A 27943-nucleotide genomic window follows, 5' to 3' on the forward strand; every position below is an offset into this window, starting at 1 on the left:
CATGTAAGTTTCGACAGCGATTGTGGGATGTACCCTAATGTTTTGAAATTACTACAACAGTGATATCTTGGAATGTCTGGGGTTTAAGCAACTTTACCAAGGCGCGTAAAATCATGGCCTATGCCAACAGATACGGCTGTAAAATATTGCTTTTGCAGGAAACACATTCTAAGGGACGGCTGACTAGGTGCATGGCGCCATCATGGGGTCCCCATAAATATTCTGCGCTAGGGGGGTATTGACAATGATTCATCGGTCCCTTAAGTTTGTACTCCATAAGAGTTACATCGATACTGAGGGAAGGTATGTTATCCTGCATTACGCTATAGCTAACAGGGAATGTTTACTGATTAACACCTATGGCCCTAATGTGGACTCTCCTGACTTTGTTGACCAGGTAGCATCCATATTGCTGGGATACGTGGGGGTGCAGATCATCTGGGGGTGGGGGGGGCATGAACTTCATATTAGACGTTATGCTGGATAGAACGGGCACAGCCCCCAGACTGCTATCCAAATCGGCGTGCAGGCTCTTGGCACATAGTGCAACCCTTGACATTTGTGACGCATGGCGGGTTATGCACCCGCAGGCGCGTGAATATACTCACTATTCATCTGTGCACGACAGCTCCTCCAGAATTGACATGTTCTTTCTCTCTGGTACTTTACTGGGGAGGGTGGTGGAAATTAAAATATTGGCACGTACCCTGTCAGATAATTCACCGGTCCACTTGTCCCTGGAATTGGGAATGCCCGCCCCTACAATTAACAAATGGCGTTTCAAGTCCTTAGCCCTACAGGACATAGTGTTCAAGGCTGATATTATGTCTGACATCCAGTCCTATTTTGAGCTTAATACGCCCCAGTCCACTTCTTTGGGGGTACGGTGGGAGGCTTTCAAAGTCTTCATTAGGGGAATGTCAATATCTAGGGAGGCGGGAGTCCTCAAAGCCATAAGAGCTGCCCTTGCCCGCTCAGAAGCCAAATTACGCGAGCTTGAGAGTGCTCATCCTGTGACCGTCGACCCTGTCATCCTTTCCCGGATCAGTGAGGAACTCTGATTCTTTCATGAACAGGCCACCCGAGAAGTTCAGTACTTCAGTCGCCCGCAGGCGGCTCGTAAATACGGGGAGGGGGACAGGCCAGGCAGGACGCTGGCGGCATTGGCCAGGGGTGAGTGGGGCCAAGCGCGGATCATTAGTGTCAGGGATAGCCTGGGGGTGGAACGGTGGTCTGATCAACAAATTTTGGAAGTCTTCACGGACTTCTACTCTGACCTGTACTCCCAACCCCCCGAGCATAGTGAGTCCCAAATGCGCGACCTCCTCGAGCAGATCCCAACGACCATTGTTTCCCGCGCAACCAGGGACCAATTGGATTCCCCCATCCTGCTGGATGAAAGTCGTGGCTATATCCAAATTCCCCAAAGGGAAAGCACCTGGTCCTGACGGGCTAACAGCTGAGTTTTATCAAGAGCATGTGGCCATTCTGGCCCCTAAATTGCTAGAGGTTTGGAACGAGTCACTCCAACTGGGCACCCTTCCGTCATCGCTGCGTGAAGCCGTCATTACGGTCTTGCTTAAACCTGGCAAACCCACTGACGAGTGTGGATCTTACAGGCCCCTCTCGCTAATGAATTTGGACACCTAAATCTTTACCAAAGTGATTGCTAACCGCTTCCTCCCGGTCATGTCGTATATGCTGCACGACGACCAGTCAGGCTTTGTACCTGGGAGATCAACCTCCCACAACATCAGAAGGCTGCTTAATGTCATGTCGCGCATTGACCAGGGTGCGAGTGCCGTTGCAGTCACGCTAGATGCCCAGAAGGCGTTTGACATGGTGTCTTGGAAATATATTTGGTTGGTTTTGGAAACTATGGGCATAGGGCCTAAAATGATAGCATATATTAGGCTGCTGTACACTTCTCGGTGGCCAGGGTTCGAGTTAACTCCCAGATGTCCGGTCTGTTCCCCCTCTTCAGAGGTACTCGGCAGGGATGCCCTATCTCCCCAATATTGTTCGCCCTGGCAATAGAACCCATGGCCGACTTTGTCAGGGAGCGGCATGCGCGCAAAGGGGTGCGGCTGAAAGACTCCCCTGAGATGATCTCACTCTATGCGGACATGTATTACTTTTCATAAGAGACCCAGCTGTTCATCTGGACCCAATCTTACGCGACATCACCCGCATAGGTACATACTCTGGGTTCACTATAAATTACACTAAGTCAGAGATATTCCCCCTTACTAGCTCCACGATACAACCCACCACCGAGTATCCGCTACTTTGGTCCCCGAACGGGATCAAGTACTTGGGAGTCCAGGTGTCCTTGTCCAAAGGTTCGCTACTAGCAGATAACTATGGGGCTGCTGCAGAGCAGGCGGAGGCCAAAATTGCGCGCTGGCGTACACTTCCACTATCACTAGCCGGGAGACTCTCGCTGGTAAAAATGATTCTACTTCCCAAGTTGCTATATATTTTCGGTAATGTCCCCGTCTGGCCGGGTAAGAGCTACTTCATGAACGTGCACAAATTGCTCGCTCAATTCCTATGGCACTCTGGCGCAGTGCATAAAAAGTGGTCGGACATGTCAGTACCCTTTGATAGAGGGGGCTTCAAAGCTCCGGACTTGCTGCGATATTGGTCTGCATCACAGGCACAGTTCGCATCCTATTGGTACCCTGGGCCCCCACCACGTCCCCATGTCAAACTGGAGGTACTGGCAGCGGCAGACACTAATGTAATGTCTTCGGTTCTAAACCGGCAGTATGAACCTGACTTGCCTATTGACCCGGTACAGACCACGATACAGGCTTGGGGCCAGATGTTTAAAGTTTGGGATGAACAATGCCCGTACTACAAATGGCTTCCTGCCTGGAACTTTCCCGGGCTGGAACCCACACATGACATCGCCCTGGCCCGACGCTGGGAGGCTCTGGGATACCGCACCCTTACTGATTTCTATCCAGAGGGGCAATTTATAACACCACAGACGTGGAGGCCGGGACATTCTGGTTCCGTTCTGGAGCTTATGCAGTACTACAGACTCCACGCCACTTTCAGGAATGCATGGCCTGTCTTCCCCGATGAACCTCTGGACTCTCCCGAGATTGTCTATTTTGCTAATTCGGGTGGCGCCCGTGGGGCGGTTTCTTCGTTGTATAAACTTCTCATGTCTGCTGCTTCTCCCCTTCCGTCCAGGGCTCGGCATGATTGGGCCTCCGAGCTGGAGGTGGATCTCACTGATCAACAGTGGGATAAAATGTGTTCTCATACTAGTAGGGTGTCCCTAAACTTCCGCTACCGCACCATACAATATAAATTGCTCAACAGGCTGTATTACACTCCATGTAGAGTCTCGAGGTTTGCTCGTTCTGATCCCCGGCTCTGCCCCCGCAGCGGCGCGGGAAGGGCTGATCATCTGCACATGTTTTGTAACTGCCCGGAACTGGCCACATTCTGGAGGAGAGTCATAGAGACATTGTCTGCGACGATCACTGACACTGTGGTGGACCCTGATCAATTGGGGGTTCTGTTTCGAGTATGGCAGTCTGGGGGGGGGCTAAAGACATTAAGTTCCTGAATGTGGGCTGTGTAGTGGCCAAGAAATGTATCCTACAAAGCTGGAAGAACCATATTCCCCCTACATTCCCGAAATGGTTAAACTTACTCAAGTGGTCCCGGAACTGTGAGGAGGAATTCCTGGGTATGCTCCCGTCATGTTCCCGTCCTCAAAACATATGGTCTCCCTTCAATAGCTACTTAAATAGCCTAAATGACACTTCATCGGTGGATGAGCCCTCCCAGCTTTTCCATTAACTATTTGGTAACTTGGTCCTCCGTGATATGTTGTTGCTCAATTGCTGCCATTCTACTCCTGCTTATGTTTTGGTGTTTTTCTGCATAATGTACCAGGTTTATGTATTATGCTCTGATGTGTGTGTATGCTGTATGCCTCTCATCAAAAATAAAAGTTTTTTAAAAAAAGAAAAAAAAAAGCAAGGAAACCTAACACCAGTCATTGCTACGCCAATAAATGGAAGTGCTCTGTCATATGGTGTAATCCCTAGGGCATCAATCCCATTGAATGTTCTCCTACACATGTTGTGTTATACCTGACTCACCTGCTGGACTCGGGTCTTGTATTCAATTCCCTGAAGGTTCTCTTAGCTGCACTTTCAGCCTACACTATGTGCCAGCAGAAAGTGTCATGTTGGAAGATCCCAGTAATTAAGGCTTTTAGGGAAGGGGTTAAGAGAATGTATCCTCCCATTTCCAACCTGGCTTCCGGATGGGACCTAAATGTGGCATTAAACAGACTTAGGGGGCCTCCCTTTGAACCTATGCACAAAGCAAACCTTAAAGCACTCACTTACAAGACAGCCTTCCTAGTGGCAGTCACTTCTATATGAAGAATTAGTGAACTACAAGCCCTTTCTAATCTAGACCCTTTTGTTAGATTTCAGAGATAAGGTAGTTCTGCGCACTCACCAAAAGTTTGTGCCTAAATTCATTTCAAAGTTCCATGTGAACCAGTCTATAGAACTGCCTACATTCTTCCAGAACCCTACCAACGTGGCAGAAGAAAGCCTTCACACTCTAGATGTGCGCAGGGCAGTCATGTACTATCTGGAAAGAACTAAACCACTAAGGAAAACCAGTTTTTTGTTTCAGTGGCAGCTGGTAAAGAAGGGGACCCGGTCTCTAAATCAGCCATCTCTAAATGGATTGTCAACTGCATCACACTCTGCTACACTCTTGCCAAGAGAGCACTGCCCTTCAAGCCTAGAGCACTCTACTCGAGAAACAGGGGCTTCCACAGCATTCATTGCAAATGTTCCTCTCAAGTCCATTTGCAAAGCGGCAACCTGGAGTTCTGTACACACCTTTACAAAACACTACTGCCTAGACACTCACTCTAGGTCCGATTCTCTGGTGGGGCAAGCAGTACTAAGACACCTTTTCACTACTGTTCCTTCTCACATCCCACCTCCAACTCCGGGTACTGCTCGCTAATCTATGCACAGCATATGATTCTAAGCAGATTAACAAGCATCAGAAGACATGCATTACTTACCGTAATAGTATTTCTGATGATTGTATCTGCTTAGATTCACATGCGCCCACGCTTCCTCCCTGCTCGGATGAAAAGAACATAGACGTCTTACTACTTCTCTCTTTATATACTCACTCACGATAGTCATAAGGATCCCTCACGGATGAAAAAATATAATCGGAGGGGCCACGACGTGTGAGGATTTCTGGGTACACTACACGTCACGGATATTGTTCGACACTCCTATGCCGATGTCCCCTTTCGATCCTCGAAAGACGAGATGCAATACTCTGCGGTTACCACTAGATGTCGGACTATATGCACAGCAGGTACAATCATCAGAAATGCTATTACGTAAGTAATGCATGTCATATATCATTTAGGTGTTTACAGTCCGTGGTATAGTCCCCAGTGACGGGGATGAGGATTTGGACATTGTCCACATAGTTAGTATAGTCATCGAAGATTGGCTACGTGAAAATATTGTCAAGCGTTGGCGGGAAGCATGATCCCCGATCGACTCGACATGTGACTAGTGCTGGTTCTGCCAATGCAGTAGGTGCGCACACTCTTGTGGTTATGTTATTCAGAAAAGACTGAATCCATGAAGTTGCTTCGTCAGAGAAGTGGGCTGCAGTGAAGAGGTGGTTGCATAAGACTTTGATCTTGTAGATCACAAAGGCAGCTGATAAGTCCAGTTATAGTATCTGGGCTAGGTTGCTTTTGTCTTTTATGTTGTCCATTTGTGATTTTAGATCTATCCGAGCTGTTTCCGTTCCGTGTCTGGGTCTGAAAGCAGGTTGTCGGAGGCCTAGGAGATTATTGCTTTACAGATGTTCCTGAATCTGGAGGTAGGCTGCTCTGTCAAGTATTTTCAAGAGGAACGGGACTGTAGTAATTGGTCTATAATTTGTAGGTATATTGAGGTTGAGGGAAGGTTTCTTTAGTAATAGAAGGACCCAGGCGGACCCAGGCGTCTTTCAGATTGGTGGGGACCATGCTGGTTTCAAATGAGGCATTAATTAGTCAAGTGATAAAAGGTGCAAGCTCCTTCGCTGTCTCTTTAATGACCATGGCTGGGCAGTTTTCACCCTGACCGCTATATGGTTTCAGGTTCATAATTATACCCTCAACGTCCTTCGTGGAGAGAGGTGCGAAATTGAACAGACTATGAGGGTCTCTAGGAGGTACTAATGGCAGGAGTTGCGATGTGTTAGGGGTAAGACTACGTTTTTGGTTTCTATTTTGGCTTGTAGGAGCTCTATTTTGTCTAGTAGAGCTTTCTGATCATTGGTGCACCATGCAGAGTCTTAAGTGCAAGTCTCAGTGGTGGTGTAGGAGGTTCTAAATCTCTGAGGATACTTAATAGTTCTTTGCTACTTGATTTTGCTTTGCTAATTCTATTGTTATAGGAGTCACATTTGGCCTGATTGATTGCAGTTTTGTAGGTAGAAGAGGCTTTTAGGAGGTTGTCTTTATTAGATGCTGAAGAAAGGCTTTTCCATGAAGTTTCAGCAATTATTTTGTTTTTGTGCAGAGTTCTAAAGTACGGGGTGAACCAGGTGTTTAAATGAGCACAAGGTTTAGCTTTCTGCATTTTCAGTGGCACAATAGTAGTAATGGCATTAAGTATTGTCATTGTTAGGGAATGTGAGGTTGATGGGTTGTAGTAAAGGGAGTAGTTTTTGTGCTGTTATATTGCGCACATTCCTAGTAAGACTAGGGGGTGCAATGGGGGTACCGCAATTGAGATGGTTACTGTCCTGGATAGTAAATAAGATAATATGGTGGTCAGACCAAACACAGGGTCAGTTGGAGAGGATCTTGGTATCACAGTTTAGGTCTACGATCCAGTCTAGTGTTCTCCCTTTGTTGTGAGTTGGCTAAGAGATACGATGTGAGAAGCCAAATTCTGTTATAGTGTTGGCGACAGCTATTGCATTATCGTCTTTAAGGTCATGGAGTCTTAAGTTAGGTCTCCTAACATCATGACTTGTGACCCTGGTTTGGTGTTTGCTGTGAGAAGTAGGGTCGTGTTAAACTAATCTTTTAAGATCATTGGCTTAAACATTACGTGGCACCAGTGAGGAATTCTACTAGTTGCTACCAGATACATCATTTTTATGCATATGGTTCACAAAATGTATGGGTAGCAATTGGTAAAATAAATGTTCACTCCTGTAAATACACATTGTTAAGCACATTTTACTTTCAGTAGAATAGTGAAATAGTGACTTCACAATTACAATGTTGAGTCTTCCCCAAAGTATGAAGCAGAAATGTCCACGGGCTTGAAGGGCATCTCATTGCCCTAGAATTAAATCTAGGTCTTCTAGTGGCATGAAAATGGGGATACTGACCGCAGATAAGAATGCACTTTGAGGCTGTTCGAGTAAAATACTATAATTAAAACATTACGTATTATGTCACCTTTTTTTAATCCGAAGTTGTGAATTAATAATTAGTTTTGCACAATATTTGAAAAATACTGACACTACTTAGCTTCATTACCAAACAGTTTCTCTGTATGAGTTGAACCCCATGGTTATGTGCTTGCTGCTTTCTAAAAAAATTATGTATTGATAGCGTGCTCAAGTTAAAAGCATTTTATTTTTCTTTACTTGTGCAGTGGAACTTGCGATGATCATGGACCGTCTGTATGGTGGCGTTTGCTATGCTGGTATTGACACTGATCCTGAGTTGAAGTACCCAAAAGGAGCTGGGCGTGTTGCTTTTTCTAATCAACAAAGTTACATAGCTGCTATTAGTGCCCGCTTTGTCCAGCTGCAACATGGAGAGATAGATAAACGGGTAGGAGCAAAACACTTCTGCTGTTTCATGTTGCATTTTCCTGAACTTGTTTCTTTGCTTGTTACGGAATTGTGCCTTTTGAAGGGTACATGTACATTACTCTGGATCTTTGCCTATTCTGTAATGTATTTTTAGGAATTAACTGTTCAGTCAGTTATTTTAAAGTCGCTTTCAACCATTTTAAGTGGGCTTGAGAGCTGTGATAGTAGTGCAGCTTTTTCAAGCACCAACTCAGTTTTATCAGTATTTTGATGAAGTGTAAAAATTTACAAGGGTTTACAATGATATAATACACTCATTCCATTACTGAAATGGGTTGTGGCTTCCTTGTAACTGCCATAGGTAAATTATTGCATTACCATATATTTGCCAACCAGCGCCACAGTTACTAATGTACATATACACCAACCTTTATATTCTATATTGATCTCCTCTTCCATTTTTTTCGACCCGTCATCTCCGCCCTGATGGCTGCGGTGCGTAAGAAACAGACAAATACATGCTTTGTTTTGTGTGGTGGTGTATTATCAGAGCTTTTCAATCTGTTAAGATTCATTTGCTATGCATAATCTGCTATCCTAGTGGTGGGTACAGACTATACAAAGTGGTTTACTTCCAAAGTAAACAATAGCTGCCAAAAGGATCATTCCTGTCCTAGTATTTTTATACTATGCATGTCAGTAATCCATAATGCTCCCCGTGCTGATGCCCTGTGATTGTATTTTTTCCATCATTGGTCTGGTCGCAGGAGTGATGAGGGGAAACAAATCGGTCACCTAACAGAACTATGTAGTCGTACAGACATCAGTACAACAGCGACTGAGTTTGGAAGACGAGAACAAGCAACCTTCTCCTCAATACCAACCTGAGCCGATGTCGCCATCTCCTCCAGATCGCTAAATTGGGTGGTGTTGTTTCTTCCTCACTATCTCATTGGTGTTACCACCAACTCCACTCTCATGGCTTCCACCTTAGTTACCAACTTATCCAGACTTTTCTCTTGGGCTGATGTTATCGCCTTCTCAATACTTCTACCTCCTTCTTAATACCTCTCACTCCTCTCCACTGCTGCCACTTTTCCTGTCTCCTTGCTCCTCTCCAGCCACCCTCTTCTCCAACATGCGCCAGTCTCTTCCAAATGTGAGCCTCCTGCTGATGCAACCTTCCTAATCGGACTGGGGTTGTGTGCTTTAAACTGTGCACCTTCTTCTTTACAAGGGTTGTGACATGTAATTATAGGAGGATTGGAATTGGTTATTGTTCATCAGTGCGTCTGGGTCGGCTTTGGGCAAAGGCGGTTGGACCGTGCCTACAACTGGCCTGTTTAACATCTTTGAAGGCAGTAGTGTCTCTGTTATGTTCTGAGCTGCTGGAACTGTGCCGGGATCTTTTGCTTAACTAGCATAGATTTACCAGCTGGAAAAGCACTTGTTAAGATGGTTACATTCCTTGTTCGACTTTGTATTGGGTATGAAATATTCTTGAAACATTGCATTCCCAGCATGGGAATATTCCAACAGGGAACAGTGCTTCTGAAAATGTATTTTCCGCTTGGTGGTATTTGAAATGTGCAGCTGGATCACAACATTGTACCTGCAGCACTTGCACATTCCCCACTGGTCCTGAGAATCATATGAATTAACTTCTGATGTGTATGTGGTTTCATTTATAATCAAAACCTATACTAGAGGGGATGGGTTTTCCTTAAATGGAAAGGCATTTTTTCTCACGTTCTTGCTTTTGGGTCTGCTAACTGAAGCTTTAGGCTCTTTCTGTGGGGAAGGGTGAAGTAGCTTCTCCATGGGTTTTCTTTGACCCCGAGTAGGACCAGGTTTGGGTAGAGCATCTACTTTACTCTGAGCCTATGTGCTGCTGGGGCCCCAGGCATTGTTGTGGGTTTAGGAGGAGCCCATTGACTGGAGTGTTTCTGCTGTATTGGCATGTGACTACCCCCTACCGAAGATAAGTGACCACGGAATCCTCCTCATAACCCTCTCTCCAGCACCATACTATGTTCATTCAGGTATGCACCAGGCCCCCTGAATCACTCTTGGCTGTCTGCAGAACCAGGCATGGGACCTTGTTACAAACCCTATCTTTTTCCTTTGCAAACAAACAACAGTTAATGATCAGAATCAACCACTAGATTGCAGAATATACTATGCAATTCTAAATGGATACAATCTCCAGTAAGAACATTTTCCATGTAGATACTCAAACGTGTGTGTGTGTGTGTGTGTGTGTGTGTGTGTACACAAATCTACTTTTCGACTGGATTGAGTCCTCCCACGTATTCCTTATCTTTGATAAATCCATTTCCAGCTTGCTGGCCTCCGAATTATTTTTTCAGTAGAGGGCGCTACGCATTAACGTCCCTCGAGTTGGTGTCCCTCGAAGGCCGCCGTATTGGTGCTGACGTCGCCATGGGTACAAATAGGCCCACGCAGCGTCCGTTGCTCAGTTCCGTTTTTCCGCGATTCGTAAGCCTCGGAGACGTAACGCTCGGTTCCTCAGAGAATCTAAAATAACTTTGAATTTCTGTGAAGAAAATCTTCAATCTACTATGGCATCTTCGCCTGCGTCTTAGATGCCCCGATCCGGTTTTAAAAAATGCCGGGATTGTGGTAAAAAATGTCTTTGACCGATCCTTACAGGGTCTGCATATGGTGCCTGGGCCCAGAGCACCCATGCTCGGAGTGTGAGGAATGTATGTCTATGACGGCAAAAGCCTTGAGGGAGCATAGGGGGAAGCTGGAAAAAGGTAAGACTGTTAAATCTTCCACCCCTTTGAAATTCGACTCGGGCGAGTCGAGACATTATTCTCCTCGTCGAAGAAGAAAACATTCCCGCTCGAGATCTTGTAGTGGTTCTCACCACTCATCTAAATCGAGACACAGCAGGAAGAGGCGCTATAGATCGCCCTCCTCTTCATCCTCCAATTCGCCAGAAAGAGTGGCCTGCTCCATGAAACACAGCTCTCTGGCTAAGTGGGAAGAATTTCGCTTGAAAATGTTAAGGGTCTTCGAGATACCACAGGTGAAAAAACTGATAAAAATAAGCGTGTGAATCATCTACCTCAGCAAGGCAAAATCCTCGAGGGCGTCACAAACCCTCGAGTAGAGACCAGGCCTCTTCGATGCATAAGACGTCGACTACACCTTCGAAACCGAAGACTGCGTCATCGACTTCGATAAAAGAAGTTATCAAAACCTCAAGCCCCATGCGTGCCACCCGCACCGGGCATCGAAGAGTCCTTCGAAGACGTCAAAGATGGCATCAACACCATCGACGACATTGAGTAAAATACCAATTCCCTCAACAACATCGAGACCATCCTAGAGTATATCGACGCCCTTTGCGATTATGTCGAGACCTATGACGTCTACATCGACAACTACGACTCTTTCTCAAGCAGCGATGACCAGTATAGCCCCTTCATCACTTGAAATGGGTTTCACACCTCTCTCACGCTCTGATTATTTCAGAGATTTATCTTCTATTTATGAGGAAGATGAATACTCTGATTCTGAAAGACCTTTTGGTTTACAACCCACAACACCTTCTCTACCAGAAGAGCTGATATCAGAAGAGGTCAGACTGAGAGAGCTGCAAGAGTCTTTACAGGAGGCCAGTGGCAGAGATACCTCTGCATAGATGCATTTCAGCAAACCAGAGCCTGGTGACCATGCAGAGGTATCTTATAGATCACTTATGGGAGAATAATGGAGTTCATGGGGTGGTCAACACCCACTTTTTACCAGGATGACTTAACAGAAGGGTGCAGGGTGTTGGGTCCTGTTCCTCTTCTTTTGGTGAATTGGCCCAGGAGGGCTTCCATACTTACCTCGCTGGACTTTGGCCACGCCCCCTTGGCTTCTTCTAGCCCCACGCCGGCCTGCAGGGTGAAGCCCGCGGGACAAGGGCGCGAGGTGTTGGCATCCTGTGGGGATGTCCGCGGCTCCGGAGGGTGCACCATGGTGCCCTTTGACCTGCAGGGCTGGACATTCCTTAAGCAAGGTGAGCTACATAGTAAAAATGGACCTGACTTGGGGGTGGGGGGTGGAGGGTAGTCCCACAGACTATGGACAAATGGGGCAGGCTCGGATTTTCTTCAAGCTGCTTCCTGATTAGGCCACGCCCCCAGGACTTCATGTTGATCAGGACTTCATATTGATCACTACAGGCCCGCAGCGGTGTAGCACGCGGCGGGGCAAGAGCGCAGTGTTTGGCATCCGTGGAGGGAAGCCTCTCCTGAGTCAGTCGGCGGACGGGGGAGAAAGTAAGTGCAGGGGAATGTTTTGCTCTTGTGACTGTTTGTGACTGTTTTCCAAGTGTCGTGTCCGTTCTTCGGGGGAAATTCATCATGTCCTCATTAAAGTCCTTTAAGGGCCATGCTGTACCAAGGAAACCGCACACTATTTTGCCATCTACCCCACCCATGCATTGCTCTGAGCTCGCCACACAAGCCACCAAGCATACTCCTGCGCATACTTCTGCGCGAAAGCTCCTGATTGTCGAGTGAAGGGGACAAAAGAGAATAACAGCCAAAGCAAAGACCCTTACCTCTGACTCCTTGTGCTCTGTTACTGACTCTGCACTTGGAGGAGTGACCGCATACAGCTACCCCACCAATCCGAAAGCAGAAGTCCACCAAGCCCACCAACGCCTGAGGGACAGCAGAGTTGAACACAAGGGGCCTTTTTAAGGGGCCGATGGAGGAGTTTGCAGAGTCTCCAGTTCTGGTGGTCAGGGTTCTCTGTAGGAATCATACGGGGGAAGGGGGGTGCACAGCAAGTAAGGAAGCTAATAAGTAGGCATTAATACCCGAAGAAGCCACTAATGGTGGACGGCCTAGTTTGGGTAGCTTTTCGGACTTGGACCCCCTTGCTGCAGTCGCAGATGAGATCCGGGCTTCGTCTCTGTCCACCACTACTGCCTCGTGTATCTGGCCAACTTTGCCCAGGGACGGAGGAGGAATCTGCTCGGTCTTCAGTTTCTGGCAGTGGTTGTTCATCTAGTCCCTCCCCTGGTACCTCCCCTGGCACCTTCAGTCCGAAGTTCACCCGCATTATGGATCTTACCTGGCACTCGGTTTTAAACTTGGCTCCGGAATGGATGTGGTCCCGTCCCTTTTTTCCTCACTCTTCGCTCAATGTGGTCGGACAGCTTTTCCACACCTCCGTCTGATCATGCCTCCTGCTCCTGAAGCACCTGTAGTGAGCCTGTATCTCTGTTTAGCTCCTTAGCCAGCTCATATCTCTGTCTTTCTCCATTGAGGGCTATTAATCAGCAACAAAGGGAAAATAGCAGTGACATAGGAACGGCTACTGACCCCCCAGTAGGGGGTGCCCACACACCAAGGGGGTGCAACTGCTATTGTAACCAAGTGCTGTTGAGCTAGTAGCTATAAGAAACTTGCTCTTAACCCTTACAAAATCATGCAGGAGGGAACCGAGGGAGGGGGTCTCATCTAACAGTCTAACTGCGTGCAAGGGGCCCCCTATTTCACCTCGGGAACACCCCTGGGAACAGGCGACCCAGAATCCAGCAACTGTTGACTCTAAAATTGCCTGCCTTAATCTGGTGTCCGGGAAACTGGGACCAGCGACTGTCACAAACCCCAGCGCAAGGAGTGCTAACATCAGAGCGCCTTATAAGGTGCCCAATCCCAAGGCAAAGCCCATCCCCCTGCGAGAGTGTTCACCACAAAGAGGGCTCCCAACATGCTTAAACATTACTTGGCACCAGTGAGGAATTCTACTAGTTGCTGCCAGATACATCATTTTTATGTTTATGGTTCACAAAATGTATGGGTAGCAATTGGTAACATAATCAATTTTCACTCCTGCAAATACTCATTGGTAAGCACATTTTACTTTCACTAGAAGAGTCCTAACTCAGGGGAGAAGAGCGCTTATGCTCCTATGGTTAGTGGGGGTTTCTTCCAGCCCCTACCTCATCGTTGGCCCAGACCCATTATGGTGTATCTTCACGGTGTACCCAAACTGGCTAGGGACGCGCCGGAATCGACGGACGCCCTTTTAAATGAAAGCTTACACTGGTTATGCTCCATAAAAGGCTGTGCTTCGGTGTATAAGGACTCCATGGTGGGTTGGGACAGAGTGCCAAGTGTGGCCAATCAGTCCTGTGACACTGTGGGAACTGGCTTTCTGGGACTGGATAGTGGCAAATGAAGTCTTTGGAAAACATGAGGTGGCTGGCAGGATGCCTAGGAGGGGGATCCTAACTAGCCCATATCCTCATATAGGTTCTGGGTGCACCTGGAGGTCAACTATGAGGTCATCCCCTCTGTCTGGCGCTAATTTTATTCCTCGGGGTCGAGATCGGACAAGCTCTGTGGTGGATAGGGCCCCGCAAAGGGTCAATGTTGGATGTAACGGGGGGCCTCATGGTTGATTCTTTTCTCCCTCTTGATTTATTGCATCATATTATGGAGGTTTGATTGTAATTCCTTTTTATATGGCGATTTTGTTGTTTGGTGGATTTTGAAATCCGAATAAACTTGTTTGACTGACTGACCAGACATCTTAAATAAGGGACCTCAGAAAGACCCTTTAGTTCCTTTCCATGCAGCATTACAGAAAAAAGTGACTGCAAACTGGGAGACTCCGGAAGTAATTCTGCAGTTAATTAAAAACTCTCTTCGAAATACAGAACGTCGGTTTCAGACCCTCTGTATTTATCAAAGCATCCGACCCCAGAGAGTTTAGTAGTCCAGGCTGCGACTTCATCAGGCAGACTATCGGCATACGCCACAATACCGCAGGATCGAGACGACAAGAAATTTGACGCCATGGCCAAAAAGGTCTTCTGGGCATGCGGCATGGCTCTTAAGTCAGCTAACGCCACTTGCACACTGGCGAGATTCAGCTACACCCTTTGGGAGTGCGCTAAAACTGCAGCTGACCATCTCCCAGAAGGGGAGGAACGAGAAGCATTCTTGAATATCAAGGATGCGATGTGAGTCCCTCCAAACAGGTCTCGACTCAGTGAACAGCATCAGCAGAGCCATGGCGGCCAGTACCACAATCTGCAGGTATGCGTAGTTGTGGAAATCTGTTTTTGCTTCTAATGTGAAAGCCAGACTTCTAAATATGCCCTTTGACAGCACCTCTCTATTTGGCAAAAAAGCTGACGACAGTTTGAAGACATTGCAAACCCCCAAAGCGGCGGCCAAATCCCTTGGAGCTGCAATTCGTCAAACTCCAAACCCCCCCACAGGTACGTCCTGGAAGGGAATGCCCTTTCGTTTTTACTCTGCATTCGGAAAAGGCAGAGGGCAGCCAGCTCAAAGGGTCCAGAGACGATTCACCCGTAGTGGATGGGTAAGAGATACCAAGTCCACATCGGCAGGTGCTGCCTTGCATTCAGCATCTGCGTCAGCCGCTCCAAAACCTCTCCAAGGTCTCACCACACAAAACACCAGTAGGAGGCAGGTTAACTCAACATCTGACAGAATGGCAGCCTATTACTTCAGATGCTTGGGCATTGGAGACAATTGCCCAAGGTTACTGCCTGCCTTTCCTACACCCTCCTCAGTCATCCACCAGGGAACAACTCTTTGACGTTTCCAGATCCGCTCCTTATGCAAGAGATTTTAGAACTGCTAGCGAAAGGTGCTATAGAACCAGTACCTGTAGCTGAGAGGAACAAGGGTTGGTGCTGCCCATACTACCTAATACTGAAAAAAGGACGGAGGAATTAAACCCGTCTTGGACTTACGAGAATTGAACAAATTCCCTTTGGAAGGACAGATTCAAGATGGTAACCATTTGGCCCTCCAGTTTCAGAATTGGTTGGTATCTCTGGACCTTCAGGATGCTTACTTTCATGTGCCTATCCATCTCAAGCACAGAGTACCTGATCGCCATTGGCAGTTCTCGCTATCAATTTCGAGTTCTGCCATTTGGGCTGACCTCCGCCCGAGGGTCTTCAAGCTAATGGCGGTTATGGCAGCAAGTCTAAGGAGGGGAGGGATACATATCTACCCCTACCTGGATGACGGGTTGATCAGAGCAGTGTCCCTGGAACAAGTTTAGATTCATCTAGATTGTTTGCCACTTCCTCCACAAGCTGGGCTTCTCCCTCAACTTAAAGAAGTGACATATGATACCATCACAGAAACTCCAGTTCATTGGAGCAGTCTTGGACACATCTCTGGGAAAAGCCTCGCCACCAGAGGTGAGGGCTCAAGATATTCTTCAGATGATGACCAGATTTCAAAATGTCCAGTATCTACCAGCCCTCCACTTTTTGAGGTTGCTCTGCCTCATGGCATCCTGTATTTTTTTAGTGCCAGAGGCTCGACTGAGAATGAGACCTTTCCAGTGGGTTTTAAGGACCCAATGGTCGCAATTCTCAGGGAAGATGGCAGATCTCCTACAAATCCCGAACAGAGTAGCGCAAGACCTCCATTGGTGGGCCTGTCGGGAGAACATCTTGAAAGGAGAACGGTTTGGCAACCATGGCAGGAGATAACAGTAGTGACGGACGCCTGACTCACGGGATGGGGAGCCCATACCAACGACTTAACCATCAGCGTTCGCTGGTCTCCATCAGAGTCCAGACTGCACATCAATCAGGCTAGCACTGAAAGCTTTTCTGCCATCAGCACAGGGAAAACATTTTTTGATAATGACGGACAGCAAAGAGGAGGAGTAGGATAACTGCCACTGTGCAGAGAGGCAATGCAGCTCTGGTTCTGGGCAATACAGGAAGGAATTGCTCTATCGACAGTTCACCTAGCCGGAGAGAAGAAAACAGCGGTGGATGCTCTGAGCAGGCAGACCTCAGTCTCCCACGAGTGGGAACTAGCTCGGGAAGTCTTTCAAGAGATCTTCACCCTTTGGAGAACACCTCACGTGGTTCTGTTCGCAACAAATGTCAACATTAAATGTGAATGATACTGCTCAAGGGAATTTCCCCTGAGAGGAGCTCTAGGAGATGCATTTGTGGTGGACTGGGAGTTTCCACTTCTACACGCTTTTCCACCAGTCCCCGTTTTTCCTCACGTAATAAGGAGGGCGATATGATTCTGGAAATCCATGAATCTAATTGCCCCGGATTGGGCCAGGAGGACATGGTACCCGGATCTTCTAGGCATGTCCATCTGTCCTCCGATTCCTCTTCCACAAAGAGAGGATCTTCTCTCGCTTGAGGAGGGTCAGGTTCTTAATCCGGAAAGCAGGACTCTCAACCTTCACGCATGGTTTCTGAAAGGTTGAGATACAAAGATTGGGACCTCCCGGGTGACGTAATGGGGGTGTTGCTTTCGGCCAGAAGACCAGCAACCAAATCATTATACCGCTGCAGTTGGAACAAGTTCTGCAGCTGGTGTATAGATAAGAATATTGACCCTTTTTCATGCAATACACCAATGGTGTTATCTTTCCTGCTATACTTAGCACATTTAGGACTTCAAGTTGGCACAATCCAGAGTTACCTTGCTGTGCTATCAATCTTCAAATGCATGGCTTACCTCTAGTCATTCAGTTTCTGAAAGGGTTGACTAATGTCTACCTCCACCCCCTTACCCCTCCCTCCATTCCCCTGACTCTTTTTCAAATTCCCCTGTGGGATTTAAATCTAGTTTTAACATTGCTAATGGGCACTCCCTTTGAGCCTCTCCATTCCTGTCCATTAAGCTTTCTCGCTCTCAAAACAGTTTTCCTAGTGGCTATAACTTCTGCCAGAAGAGTGAGCGAGCTACAAGCTTTATCTTGCAAACCTCCACATACTATTTTCCACAATGATAAAGTAGTTCTTCAAGTGAAGCCTAATTTCCTTCCAAAGGTTGTCTCAGAATTCCATATCACGCACAAAATAACCTTGCCTTCATTTTACCCTCCTCACCTGGGGAAAGAAGGAAGAGAGATTGCACTGGCTGGATCCAAAGCGTGCTTTGAGTTTTTCCATCAGCAGACTTGCAAGAATTAGGCAAGCAGTCAAGTTGTGTGTGGGCTATGCAGGGCATAAACTAGGCCTAGCCATCACCAAACAGACCATCTCAAGATGATTAATTCTAACTATCCTAGAGTGCTATAAATTGGCAGGAAAAGACCCTCCTCAACACCTCAGGGCTCATTCAACCAGGGGTATCACAGCCTCGTCAGCTCTCTAGAGAGGAGTTCCAATAAAAGACATCTGTGCGGCTGCCACATGGTCGTCTGCACATACCTTTACCGAATTCTACAGTCTAGATTCCTCCACTAGCCAGGAGAGTAAATATGGGAAAGCTGTATTGCACTCTGTGCACACTTAGACCACATTAATTTTACGCCCACCTCCAATTTTCATTGCTGCTTTGGGAATCTATCAAAGATGAGGAATACGCGGGAAGACAGAATCCTTACTTAGCAACTGAAACCTTCTTTCGACTGGATGTTCCTCCCATGTAGTCCTCATCGCCCCTCCCATCCTTCTCTGCCGTAAAACTCCCCTTGTAATTGCAGCCTACGCTCCTTCAAGGAACTAGCCATCTCATTCTGGACAAACACAGCACCTCAAAACGGAGCTGAGCAACGGACGCTACGCGAATGATTTGTACCTATGTTGAGGTCGGCACTGATGTGGAGGCCTTCGAGGGACACCGACACGAGGGACGTCGACGCGCACTGCCCTCTACTGAAAAAAATATTCCAAGGCCAGCAAGCTGGAAATTGATTTATCAAAGATGAGGCATACGTGGGAGGAATATCCAGTCGAAAGAACGTTACAGTTGGTAAGTAACTTGTTCACCTACCTCAACTTTTAAACAAATGCACAAATGTACTAGCTACCACTCCTAAAGCCTCCCCCTTAAGATGCCTTTGACCCATTTGCCAGAATAAAGGTGTGTTGGAAGCCTTTTTTTTCCCCAATCAGGCTTCTAAAACATCTCATTGTGTGGCCGTCTTGAGACTGGTACAATTTCCCCTCGTCTCCCTCACTCCCTCACCCCACTTCTGTGACCCCTACCTATTTGTATCATGATGTGTTATTGTCAATGAATTGCAATTTGTTATCAAAAATCTTGAAAACACCAACATCCCACAGCAGCTATAATCCTGGCTTTTGGGCTGCAGGTCTGTCTAGATCTAACAGCAGGTACACTTACGTCCCGTCCCCTTTCTTCCATACTGTATGGGCGTCCCTTCCAAGGGACGGGAGACGGAACCTTTTTCACCAGAAAAAACCTTTGAAGGGATTGTGTCCTCCGACGTATTCCTCATCTTAAATATCTCCTTCCAGCTCTGCTGGCCTCGGAAATTTTTTTCTCTAGAGGGCGCTGCGCGTCGACGTCCTCCGAGTCGATGTCCTTCGACAGCCGCCGTATCGACGTCATCCTGCCTATAAAGGCCGCGCGCAGCGTCCGTTACTCAGTTCCGTTTTTCCGCACTTACTCAGTGCCTCGGAATACCGTTGCTCAGTTCTTAGTCAGATTAATCCTATTTACCTCGAGTTATTCGATCCGTACTCGATGGCTTCCTCGTCGGAACCGACAACTCCTCGATCCGGCTTCAAGAAATGTCGAGATTGTGGGAAAAAGATGTCGTTGACCGATCCTCACAGAATTTGTCTGTGGTGTTTGGGAGCTGAACACCATTGTTCGGAGTGCGAGGACTGTATGTCCATGACAGCTAAGGCCTTGAAGGAGCGTAGGGGGAAGCTGGAGAAAGGTAAGACTTTTAAAGCTTCTTCTTCGTCGACGAAGTCGAGACATTCGTCTCCTCGTCACCATTCGCGCTCCAGGTCTCGGAGTGGGTCTCATCACTCCTCGAGATCGAAGCACTCGAAGAGGAGACGTCGAAGATCCCCTTCTCCGTCTTCCTCTTCCTCTGTTTCGCCAAAAAGAATCCCTTGCCCCACGAAACATAGTTCCCGGGCTGAATGGGAGGAATTCCGAAAAAATATGATGAGCGTCTTCGAGAAAGCGGCCTCGACCCCCTCGAAGACTGCCGAGAGCGATGCTCTGGTCGAAAGACCCGAAGGTCAAAAACGCCACGAGTCGCAGTACCCGGCGAAAGAAACCTCTCGAGCGCGTCTCGAACCCTCGAGCAGGACTATGACCTCCAAACCTTCCTCGAAGGTTCCGTCGACGTCGAGGTCGATGTCTTCGACGCCGTTGTCGAAGGGACCTTCGACACACGGGTCTGTCGACTCGACGCCGGCTTCGACACCGGCGTCGACGCCAAGAAAAGTCACGGTTACCACACATCCAGTGACTATCCCCAGGCCCTCGACGTCGATGGCTTCGATATTGTCGAGTAGAATTCCAATTCTGTCGAGGTCTTCGAGGTCTCCGCCTCTGTTTTCGACGCCACGCTCGAAGCCTTAGACGTCGGCGTCGACGACATTGACGTTTTCGAGGCCAATAATGACAAGTTCGGCACCCTCTGCCTTGGAAATGGGATTTACTCCCTTTATGAGTTCAGTACAATTGAGAACTATATCCTCAATTTTAGAAGAGGGTGATTTGTCTGAACAGGAAGACACATTTGAGTTACAGGGACCTGTAACCCCAGTTAGAGAGGAATTTTCATCTGAAGAGCGCAGAATACAGGATCTTCTTGATTCTTTACATGAGGCAAGTGGGTTAGACACTTCCCCTGAGGTGGAGTTTGCTAAGCCAGACCCGGGGGAGCATGCTGAGACCCCCCTACAGAGCCTTAATGGCCAGGATTACAGAGTTCATGGGGTGGTCTGCACCTTCATAATCTTTCCAACAAGATGACCTCACAGATATTCTTGACAAAGGCCCACAGGAGGATCCTGTGGTGCCTTTTCATAAAGCTCTTCAGAGAAAGATCATGACAAACTGGGAAACCCCAGATGTAGTACCAGCAGTAAATAAAAAACTGTCTACAAAGTACAGGGTATCTTCTACAGACCCAGAGTTTTTGTCTAAACACCCATCCCCAGAAAGTCTGGTGGTACAGGCAGCATCCTCTACCGATGTCAAGACGGCTTATCCTACCGTCCCACAGGACAGGGACGATAAAAAATATTATGCTATGGCAAAGAAAGTCTTTTCAGCATGTAGCATGGCGTTAAAATCTGTTAATGCGACTTGCACCCTTGCTAGGTTGAGCCATACACTTTGGGAGTGTGCTTCTACAGCGGCTGACTGCATCCCGGAGGGAGAAGAAAGGGATGCGTTCCTGAATATTATACAGGACGGTAAAGACGCTATGTGCGAATCCCTCCAGACGGGCATTGATTCGGCTGACGGTATCAGCAGAGCAATGGCGGCAAGTACATCAACCAGGAGATTCGCTTGGTTGAGAAAGTCAGGTTTTGCCCCAGATGTGCAAGCCAGGCTCTTGAACATGCCATTCGATGGCTCTTCTTTGTTCGGGAAAAAGGCGGATGACAGTTTAGAGAAACTGCAAACTTCAAAAGCAGCAGCAAAATCCCTAGGAGTTGCAATCCGTCAGACTCCTTTTCGTCCCACAGGAACCTCTGCGAGGGGCAAGTCCTTTCGCTTCTACTCCGCATTCGGAAGAGGTAGAGGACGACCGGCTCAAAGGGGTCAAAGAAGAACTACCCGAGGTGGACGGGGTAGATATTCAAAAGCCTCATCAGCCGCCCCAAAACCACTCTGAGGACTTCCCTCACAGGACACCTGTAGGAGGCAGGTTGACTCAACATCTGACGGTATGGCAGGCTATCACGTCAGATGCTTGGGCATTGGAAACAGTTGCCCAAGGTTACTGCCTGCCTTTCCTACGTATACCTCAGAGTCATCCACCGGGGATCAGCTCTCAGAAAGCTCCAGATCCGCTCCTCTTGCAGGAAATTTGGGACCTGCTAGAGAAAGGTGCCATAGAACCGGTACCTGTAGCGGAGAGGAACAAGGGCTGGTACTCCCCTTACTTTCTCATTCCAAAGAAAGACTGAGGAATGAGACCCATCTTGGACTTGCGAGAATTGAACAAATTCCTCAGGAAAGACAAATTCAAGATGGTCACTCTTTCTCAGATCCTCCAGGCCCTTCAGTTCCAGGACTGGTTGGTATCTCTGGACCTTCAGGACGCTTATTTCCATGTGCCTATCCATCTCAAACACAGGAAATACCTGAGGTTCGCAATTGGCAACTCTCACTATCAATTTCGAGTGCTGCCATTTGGGCTGACCTCCGCCCCGAGGGTCTTCACCAAGTTAATGTCGGTAGTGGCTGCAAGTCTAAGGAGGGAAGGGATTCACGTCTACCCCTACCTGGACGATTGGTTGATCAGGGCTGTTTCTCCGGAACAAGCTCAGATCCAGCTAAATCACGTGTGCCACTTCCTTCACAGACTGGGCTTCTCCCTCAATTTAAAGAAGTCACAAATGATACCATCACAGAGACTCCAGTTCATAGGAGCGATCCTGGATACTTCCTTGGGAAAAGCCTCGCCACCAGAGGTGAGGGCTCAAGATATTCTACAGATGGTTACCAAGTTCCAGCATGCCCAACGTCTCCCAGCCTTCGACTTTTTGAGGTTGCTAGGCCTCATGGCATCCTGCATTTTCCTAGTGCCAGAGGCTCGCCTGAGAATGAGATCCCTCCAGTGGGCACTGAGGACTCAGTGGTCACAATTCTCAGGGAGAATGACAGATCTTCTCCAGGTTCCCGGCAGGGTGGCTCGAGACCTTCAGTGGTGGGCCTGTCAGGAGAACATTCTGAAAGAACAGTTTTGGCAACCCTGGCCGGGGATAACAGTAGTCACGGATGCCTCACTCACGGGGTGGGGAGCCCACGCCAACGACTTGACCATCAGCGGTCGTTGATCTCCATCGGAGTCCAGACTACACATCAACCTGTTAGAGCTGAGAGCCATCAGACTTGCACTGAAGGCGTTCCTGCCAGCTGTACAAGGGAAGAACGTCCTGATAATGACGGACAACACGGTGGCCATGCATTACCTCAACAAAGGAGGAGGCGTAGGATCACTACCCCTGTGCAGAGAGGCGATGCAGCTCTGGTTTTGGGCAATCCAAGAAGGAATCTCTCTATCGGCAGTTCACCTAGCCGGAGAGAAGAACTTGACAGCGGACGCTCTGAGCAGGCAGAACACAGTCTCCCACGAGTGGGAGCTAGCTCAGGAAGTCCTTCAAGAGATCTTCGCCCTTTGGGGAACCCCTCAGGTAGATCTGTTCGCCACCAGCCTAAACAGGAAATGCGACCTGTTCTGCTCAAGGGAATTTCCCCCGAGAGGAGCTCTGGGAGACGCGTTCATAGTGGACTGGGAGTTTCCGCTTCTGTACGCGTTCCCACCGGTCCCTGTCATTCCTCAAATGATCAGGAGGTTGAGAAGATTCCGGCGAACCATGATCCTAATTGCCCCGGATTGGGCCAGGAGAACGTGGTACCCGTACCTTCTAGACTTGTCCATCTGCCCTCCAATTCGACTTCCACTCAGAGAGAACCTACTCTCACAGAAGGGAGGTCAGGTTCTCCATCCAGACATCAAAACCCTCAACCTTCACGCTTGGCTTCTGAAAGGCTGAGGTACAAGGATTGGGACCTCCCTGATGATGTTATGGAGGTGTTGCTTTCGGCAAGGAGGCCAGCAACAAAGTCTTTATACCGCTGCCGTTGGAACAGATTTTGCAGCTGGTGTAGAGAACAGAATATCGACCCTTTTTCATGTGGTACACCAATGGTTTTGTCCTTCCTACTATATTTGGCAAATTCAGGCCTTCAAGTTGGCACCATTAAGGGCTATCTCGCAACGCTGATGGGTACACCTTTCGAACCTCTCCATTCTTGTTCGTTAAGATTCCTTACCCTTAAAACTGTTTTATTAATAGCACTTACATCTGCTAGAAGGGTGAGCGAATTACAAGCTCTTTCTTGTAAACCCCCTCATACTATATTTCACAAAGACAAAGTTGTCCTGCAAGTGAAGCCTAATTTCCTCCCAAAGGTGGTTTCTGGATTCCATGTCACTCAGAAAATTACCCTACCATCTTTCTATCCTCCTCCTCACCCGGGGAAAGAGGAAGAGAGGTTACACAGGCTAGACCCTAGGAGGGCTTTAAGTTTTTACATTAGTAGACTAGCCAGGATAAGACAGGCAGACCAGCTGTTTGTAGGTTACACAGGTCACAAGCTGGGGTTACCAATAACTAAGCAGACCATTTCCAGATGGATCATTCTAGCCATTCTGGAATGTTATAAACTGGCAGGGAAGGAGCCCCCTCAAAACCTTAGGGCTCACTCGACCAGAGGTATTGCGGCCCTCAAAAGAGGCGTGCCGGTTAAAGACATATGTGCGGCCGCTACATGGTCGTCTGTCCATACCTTTACACGTTTTTACAATCTGGATTCCTCCTCCAGTCAAGAGACTAGGTTTGGAAGGGCTGTACTGCATTCTATTCATCAATAGAAGACAGTGTGAAGTCAGTACTCCCTCCTCCGATAATAGAATACTGCTATGGGAGCCTATCTAAGATGAGGAATACGTCGGAGGACACAATCCCTTCGAAGAACAAGTTACTTCTTACCTTGTAACGTTCTTTCGACGGGATGTTCCTCCGACGTATTCCTCATCGACCCTCCCATCCATCCCCGCAGTTCTACTTCCCTTGTTGTTGCAGCTTACGCTCCTTCAGGGTGATTAGTTAGTCCAGAAAGTATTATTGTGGGCTACAAAACGGAACTGAGCAACGGATGCTGCGCGCGGCCTTTATAGGCAGGATGACGTCGACGTCGATACGGCGGCTGTCGAAGGACATCGACTCGGAGGACGTCGACGCGCAGCGCCCTCTAGAGAAAAAACTTTCCAAGGCCAGCAGAGCTGGAAGGAGATATTTAAGATGAGGAATACGTCGGAGGAACATCCCGTCGAATGAACGTTACAAGGTAAGAAGTAACTTGTTCTTCTCCCCTCCCCCCAATTAAATTTAGAGGTGCGCGGCCCAGGGAGCATGCACTGCCCTGACTCCGCCCTGCAGCGCCATACCTCAGTCCCCTTTACCGCGTCGACGGGAACGGGCCAAATTCACCAGCGCTCCTTCGGCCATGTAATTCCACACGCGGATACGTCTTCTTTGTCTTCTTTGTCTTTTTTGTCTCATCTATCATTCAGGTACTCGATTCTCAGGCGTCACGCTCCTCCTCAGCGCATGTCGACTTCTACAGGGTTCAGCAGGTGTCCATCCTGCAACAGGCTCCTCCCAACTTCAGACCCCCATGCCCTCTGCATACGTTGCCTTGGCCCAGACCATAGTTGGCAATTATATTCGGCGTGTGACTCGCTGTCCTCAAAGGCTCTGAAGAACAGACTAGCCAGGTGGAGGGAGCTCTTCCAAAAGTCGCCTCCAGAAGATCTCAAGAACTTTGTGAAGCTTTGTCCCAGGTCCAAGGTTAGGACGATATTTTCCAGCTCACTCGGCAAGGGAGACTCCTTCCAAGGGACTCTTCCGCCCGGGAGGGAACGGCCGGGTCCTTCTACCGGCACGTGCACCAAAGCTGTTACAGCTAGCGGCCCTCCGGTTGAGGGGTCCTTGGATCCTCCTGGATGCAGTGTCGAGGGACTGGAAGGTTCTTACATCCAAGGGGCTATGCCCTAACACCGGCAATACGTCTGAGGTGGCGCCTAAACGTAGCTCTACCGATCCCCAGGTTAAGGGTGTCACCTACCGGGCCGAGACCGGAGGAGCAGGGTAGGCCCAGTGATCCACACGCTAGAGTCTTGGACCAGGCCGGACCCAGCGGGCTGGGCATCACGTGGCAGGCAGCTTGTCAAAATTTCTGCAGCGCCAATCGGGAACACCCGCCCGATGCCATTCCACGAATTCGGCAAAGAACGAGTGTCGAGGTGGGACCTTCATAAGCGCAGGGCAGCTTTCCCATGTGGCCATATGGACTGGGTGCGCAGCGGCTCCAGCAGTCCCCCGCTACCCTGTCGGTACCCCCTACCACCTCTTCGGCCAGTGAGGAGGTGCTCTTTGACAAATTCCTCGGCCTCATGAGGTCTCCGCAGATGGGGGGTTATTTCCCTGCCATGCTAGCGGCACCACAGACTCCTCCATCAGGCTCCCTGACCCCGGTGCAGCCGGCTGCACAGCCAACACTGCAACCTTCGCCGCCTCCTCAGCCTCCTGCTGCGGTCTGTGTACCCAAGCCTTGGGCTCCATCTGCCCCCCTCCCCCTGTCCTCCAGATCCGCAGGACACGGAGGAGGAAGATCCAGACACGCCCTCCTCAGCTAGGGCATTTCATGAACGTGTTGCTGGCCTGGCGGAGTATCTGGCCCTCCCTCAGCTCCAGGTCGAACAACCGGCCGAGGGGGTTCTGGCCCAAGTTCTCACAAGATGCCCCTCTGCCAACATGGGGATTCCACTGAAAACCGATGTAGTCTCTGTGGCCAAGAAGGGTTGGCTCAAGCCCCACTCAGTCCAGGCGGTGAACCGACGCATGGACGCCAAGTACTCGTCATCCCCAGCAACACTCCTCGGTGATCGCTGCGGCATCACTATACTCCAAGCCTCAGTCGTCCTCAGCCGCCTCCTCTGCAGCTCTGCTAGGCAAGGAGAAGTTCTTGGAGGCTTACGGCAAAAATATCTACTCCAACGCCCCCTTGCACCAACGGTTATGGCGGGAAATTGCGGACTTCCTCCCGGAACTCCCCTCCCAATGCCAATCTCGCTTTAAGGCGGGGCTAGCAGAGGCCATACTCGTGGCACACAACTTCATGGAATCAACAGTAGCTCATATTGATACCTCGGGCGGTGCCATCTGCATTGCCACGGACATGAGGTGCACGTCCTGGCTCCGGGTGACGAAATTCAGCCCGAACGTCTTACAAAGACCACGCCCAAATCTTACACCCAATCTCAGCAGCGCTCAGAGAAGGGTCGTACATATGGAGTGTTCTGCGGCTTCCAGGTACGCAGATCCAGGCAGCTGGACCGCTCGCCATCCCAGAGCCTGCACAAACAATAAAAAGAGAGGGGGCAGGGAGTGAGGGCTTTTTCCAGTCCCCCTCCTCAGAGGGAAAGAAGGCATAACACGCCCCTTCGGGTCCACGGGTCTCCAGTGGGTGGCAGGCTTGATCTCCATGCACATTTCTGGCGCCAGAATTTTGCTGACCCCTGAATCCTCTCCGTAGTAGCCACGGGGTACCACCTACCCATCCCAGCCTCTCCTCCCACAGGTTGGGACAGCCACTCTTTTGGCGGAGATCCGGTCGCTCGTAGAAAGCCAGGCAGTGGAGGAATTTCCAGCCTCCCAGCGTGGCTTTGGCTTCTACTCCAGGATTTTCATCATTCAGAAGAACCACCAGGCAGGCCTGAGTGTTGTGCTGGACCTTTCCACCCTCAACCTCTCCTTATCCCTGCAAAAATTCAAGATGGTTACGCCTACTTTTATAGCTGAGACATTGGACAAGGGAGACAGGATGTGCTGCCTAGACTTGAAGGACGCGTACCTACACGTCCCGATTTGGCAGCCCCATTGTTCTTTCCTACGGTTCAGGATCATGGGTTACCATTTCCAATACAAGGTCCTCCCGTTTGGCCTCAACTCGGCCCCCTGGGTCTTTACCAGGCTCTTGAACGCTGTAGCGGCCTTCTTCAGAGCGCAGGGCCTCCACATCTACCCATACCTCGACAACTGGCTCGTCTGGGCTACGTCTCCCGAGGCGGTTCACCACTCGTCCTATGCCCTTATGAACACACTACACGACTTGGGCTTCTCGCTCATCAAGTCACAGATGCTCCCTACGCAAACTCTGACATTCCTGGGACTCATTTGGGACACGTGCTCCGACGGGAAAACCCTCGCGGAAGACAAGATCTCGGCCATCAAGAGGGTCACCGCCCACTTCCTCAGAAGAGAAGTGACCTCAGCATGGTGGTACCAACAACTCCTGGGTCTACCAGCGGCGGTCCTATTAGCTGTGTCGCACACAAGACTAAGGATGAGAAGGATTCAGCTGCACTTCGTGGCCTCATGGAATCAGGAACAGGCCTCACAATCAGTGATGATCAACGTTCCTCCATCTCTCCACCCGGAACTAACTTGGTGGTCCACGGACTGCAACCTAGGGACTCGATCCACAGCACCTGGACTCGACAGGAGCAG

At 48.9% G+C, this 27943-nt stretch overlaps 1 protein-coding gene across 2 annotated transcripts in view; it reads left to right on the top strand.

Annotated features, from left to right (window-relative positions):
- CPEB4 (cytoplasmic polyadenylation element binding protein 4) overlaps positions 1-27943 on the top strand; it is a 714680-nt gene that overhangs the window by 619635 nt on the left and 67102 nt on the right. For both annotated transcript variants that reach the window (XM_069652419.1, XM_069652420.1), the window contains one exon: positions 7689-7870. In XM_069652419.1, the coding sequence (XP_069508520.1) occupies positions 7689-7870 (182 nt within the window). The remainder of the gene's footprint in view (positions 1-7688; positions 7871-27943) is intronic.

The sequence above is a fragment of the Ambystoma mexicanum genome, chromosome 3p (assembly GCF_040938575.1).
Source record: "Ambystoma mexicanum isolate Mex_15411 chromosome 3p, UKY_AmexF1_1, whole genome shotgun sequence".
Classification (NCBI taxonomy): domain Eukaryota; kingdom Metazoa; phylum Chordata; class Amphibia; order Caudata; family Ambystomatidae; genus Ambystoma; species Ambystoma mexicanum.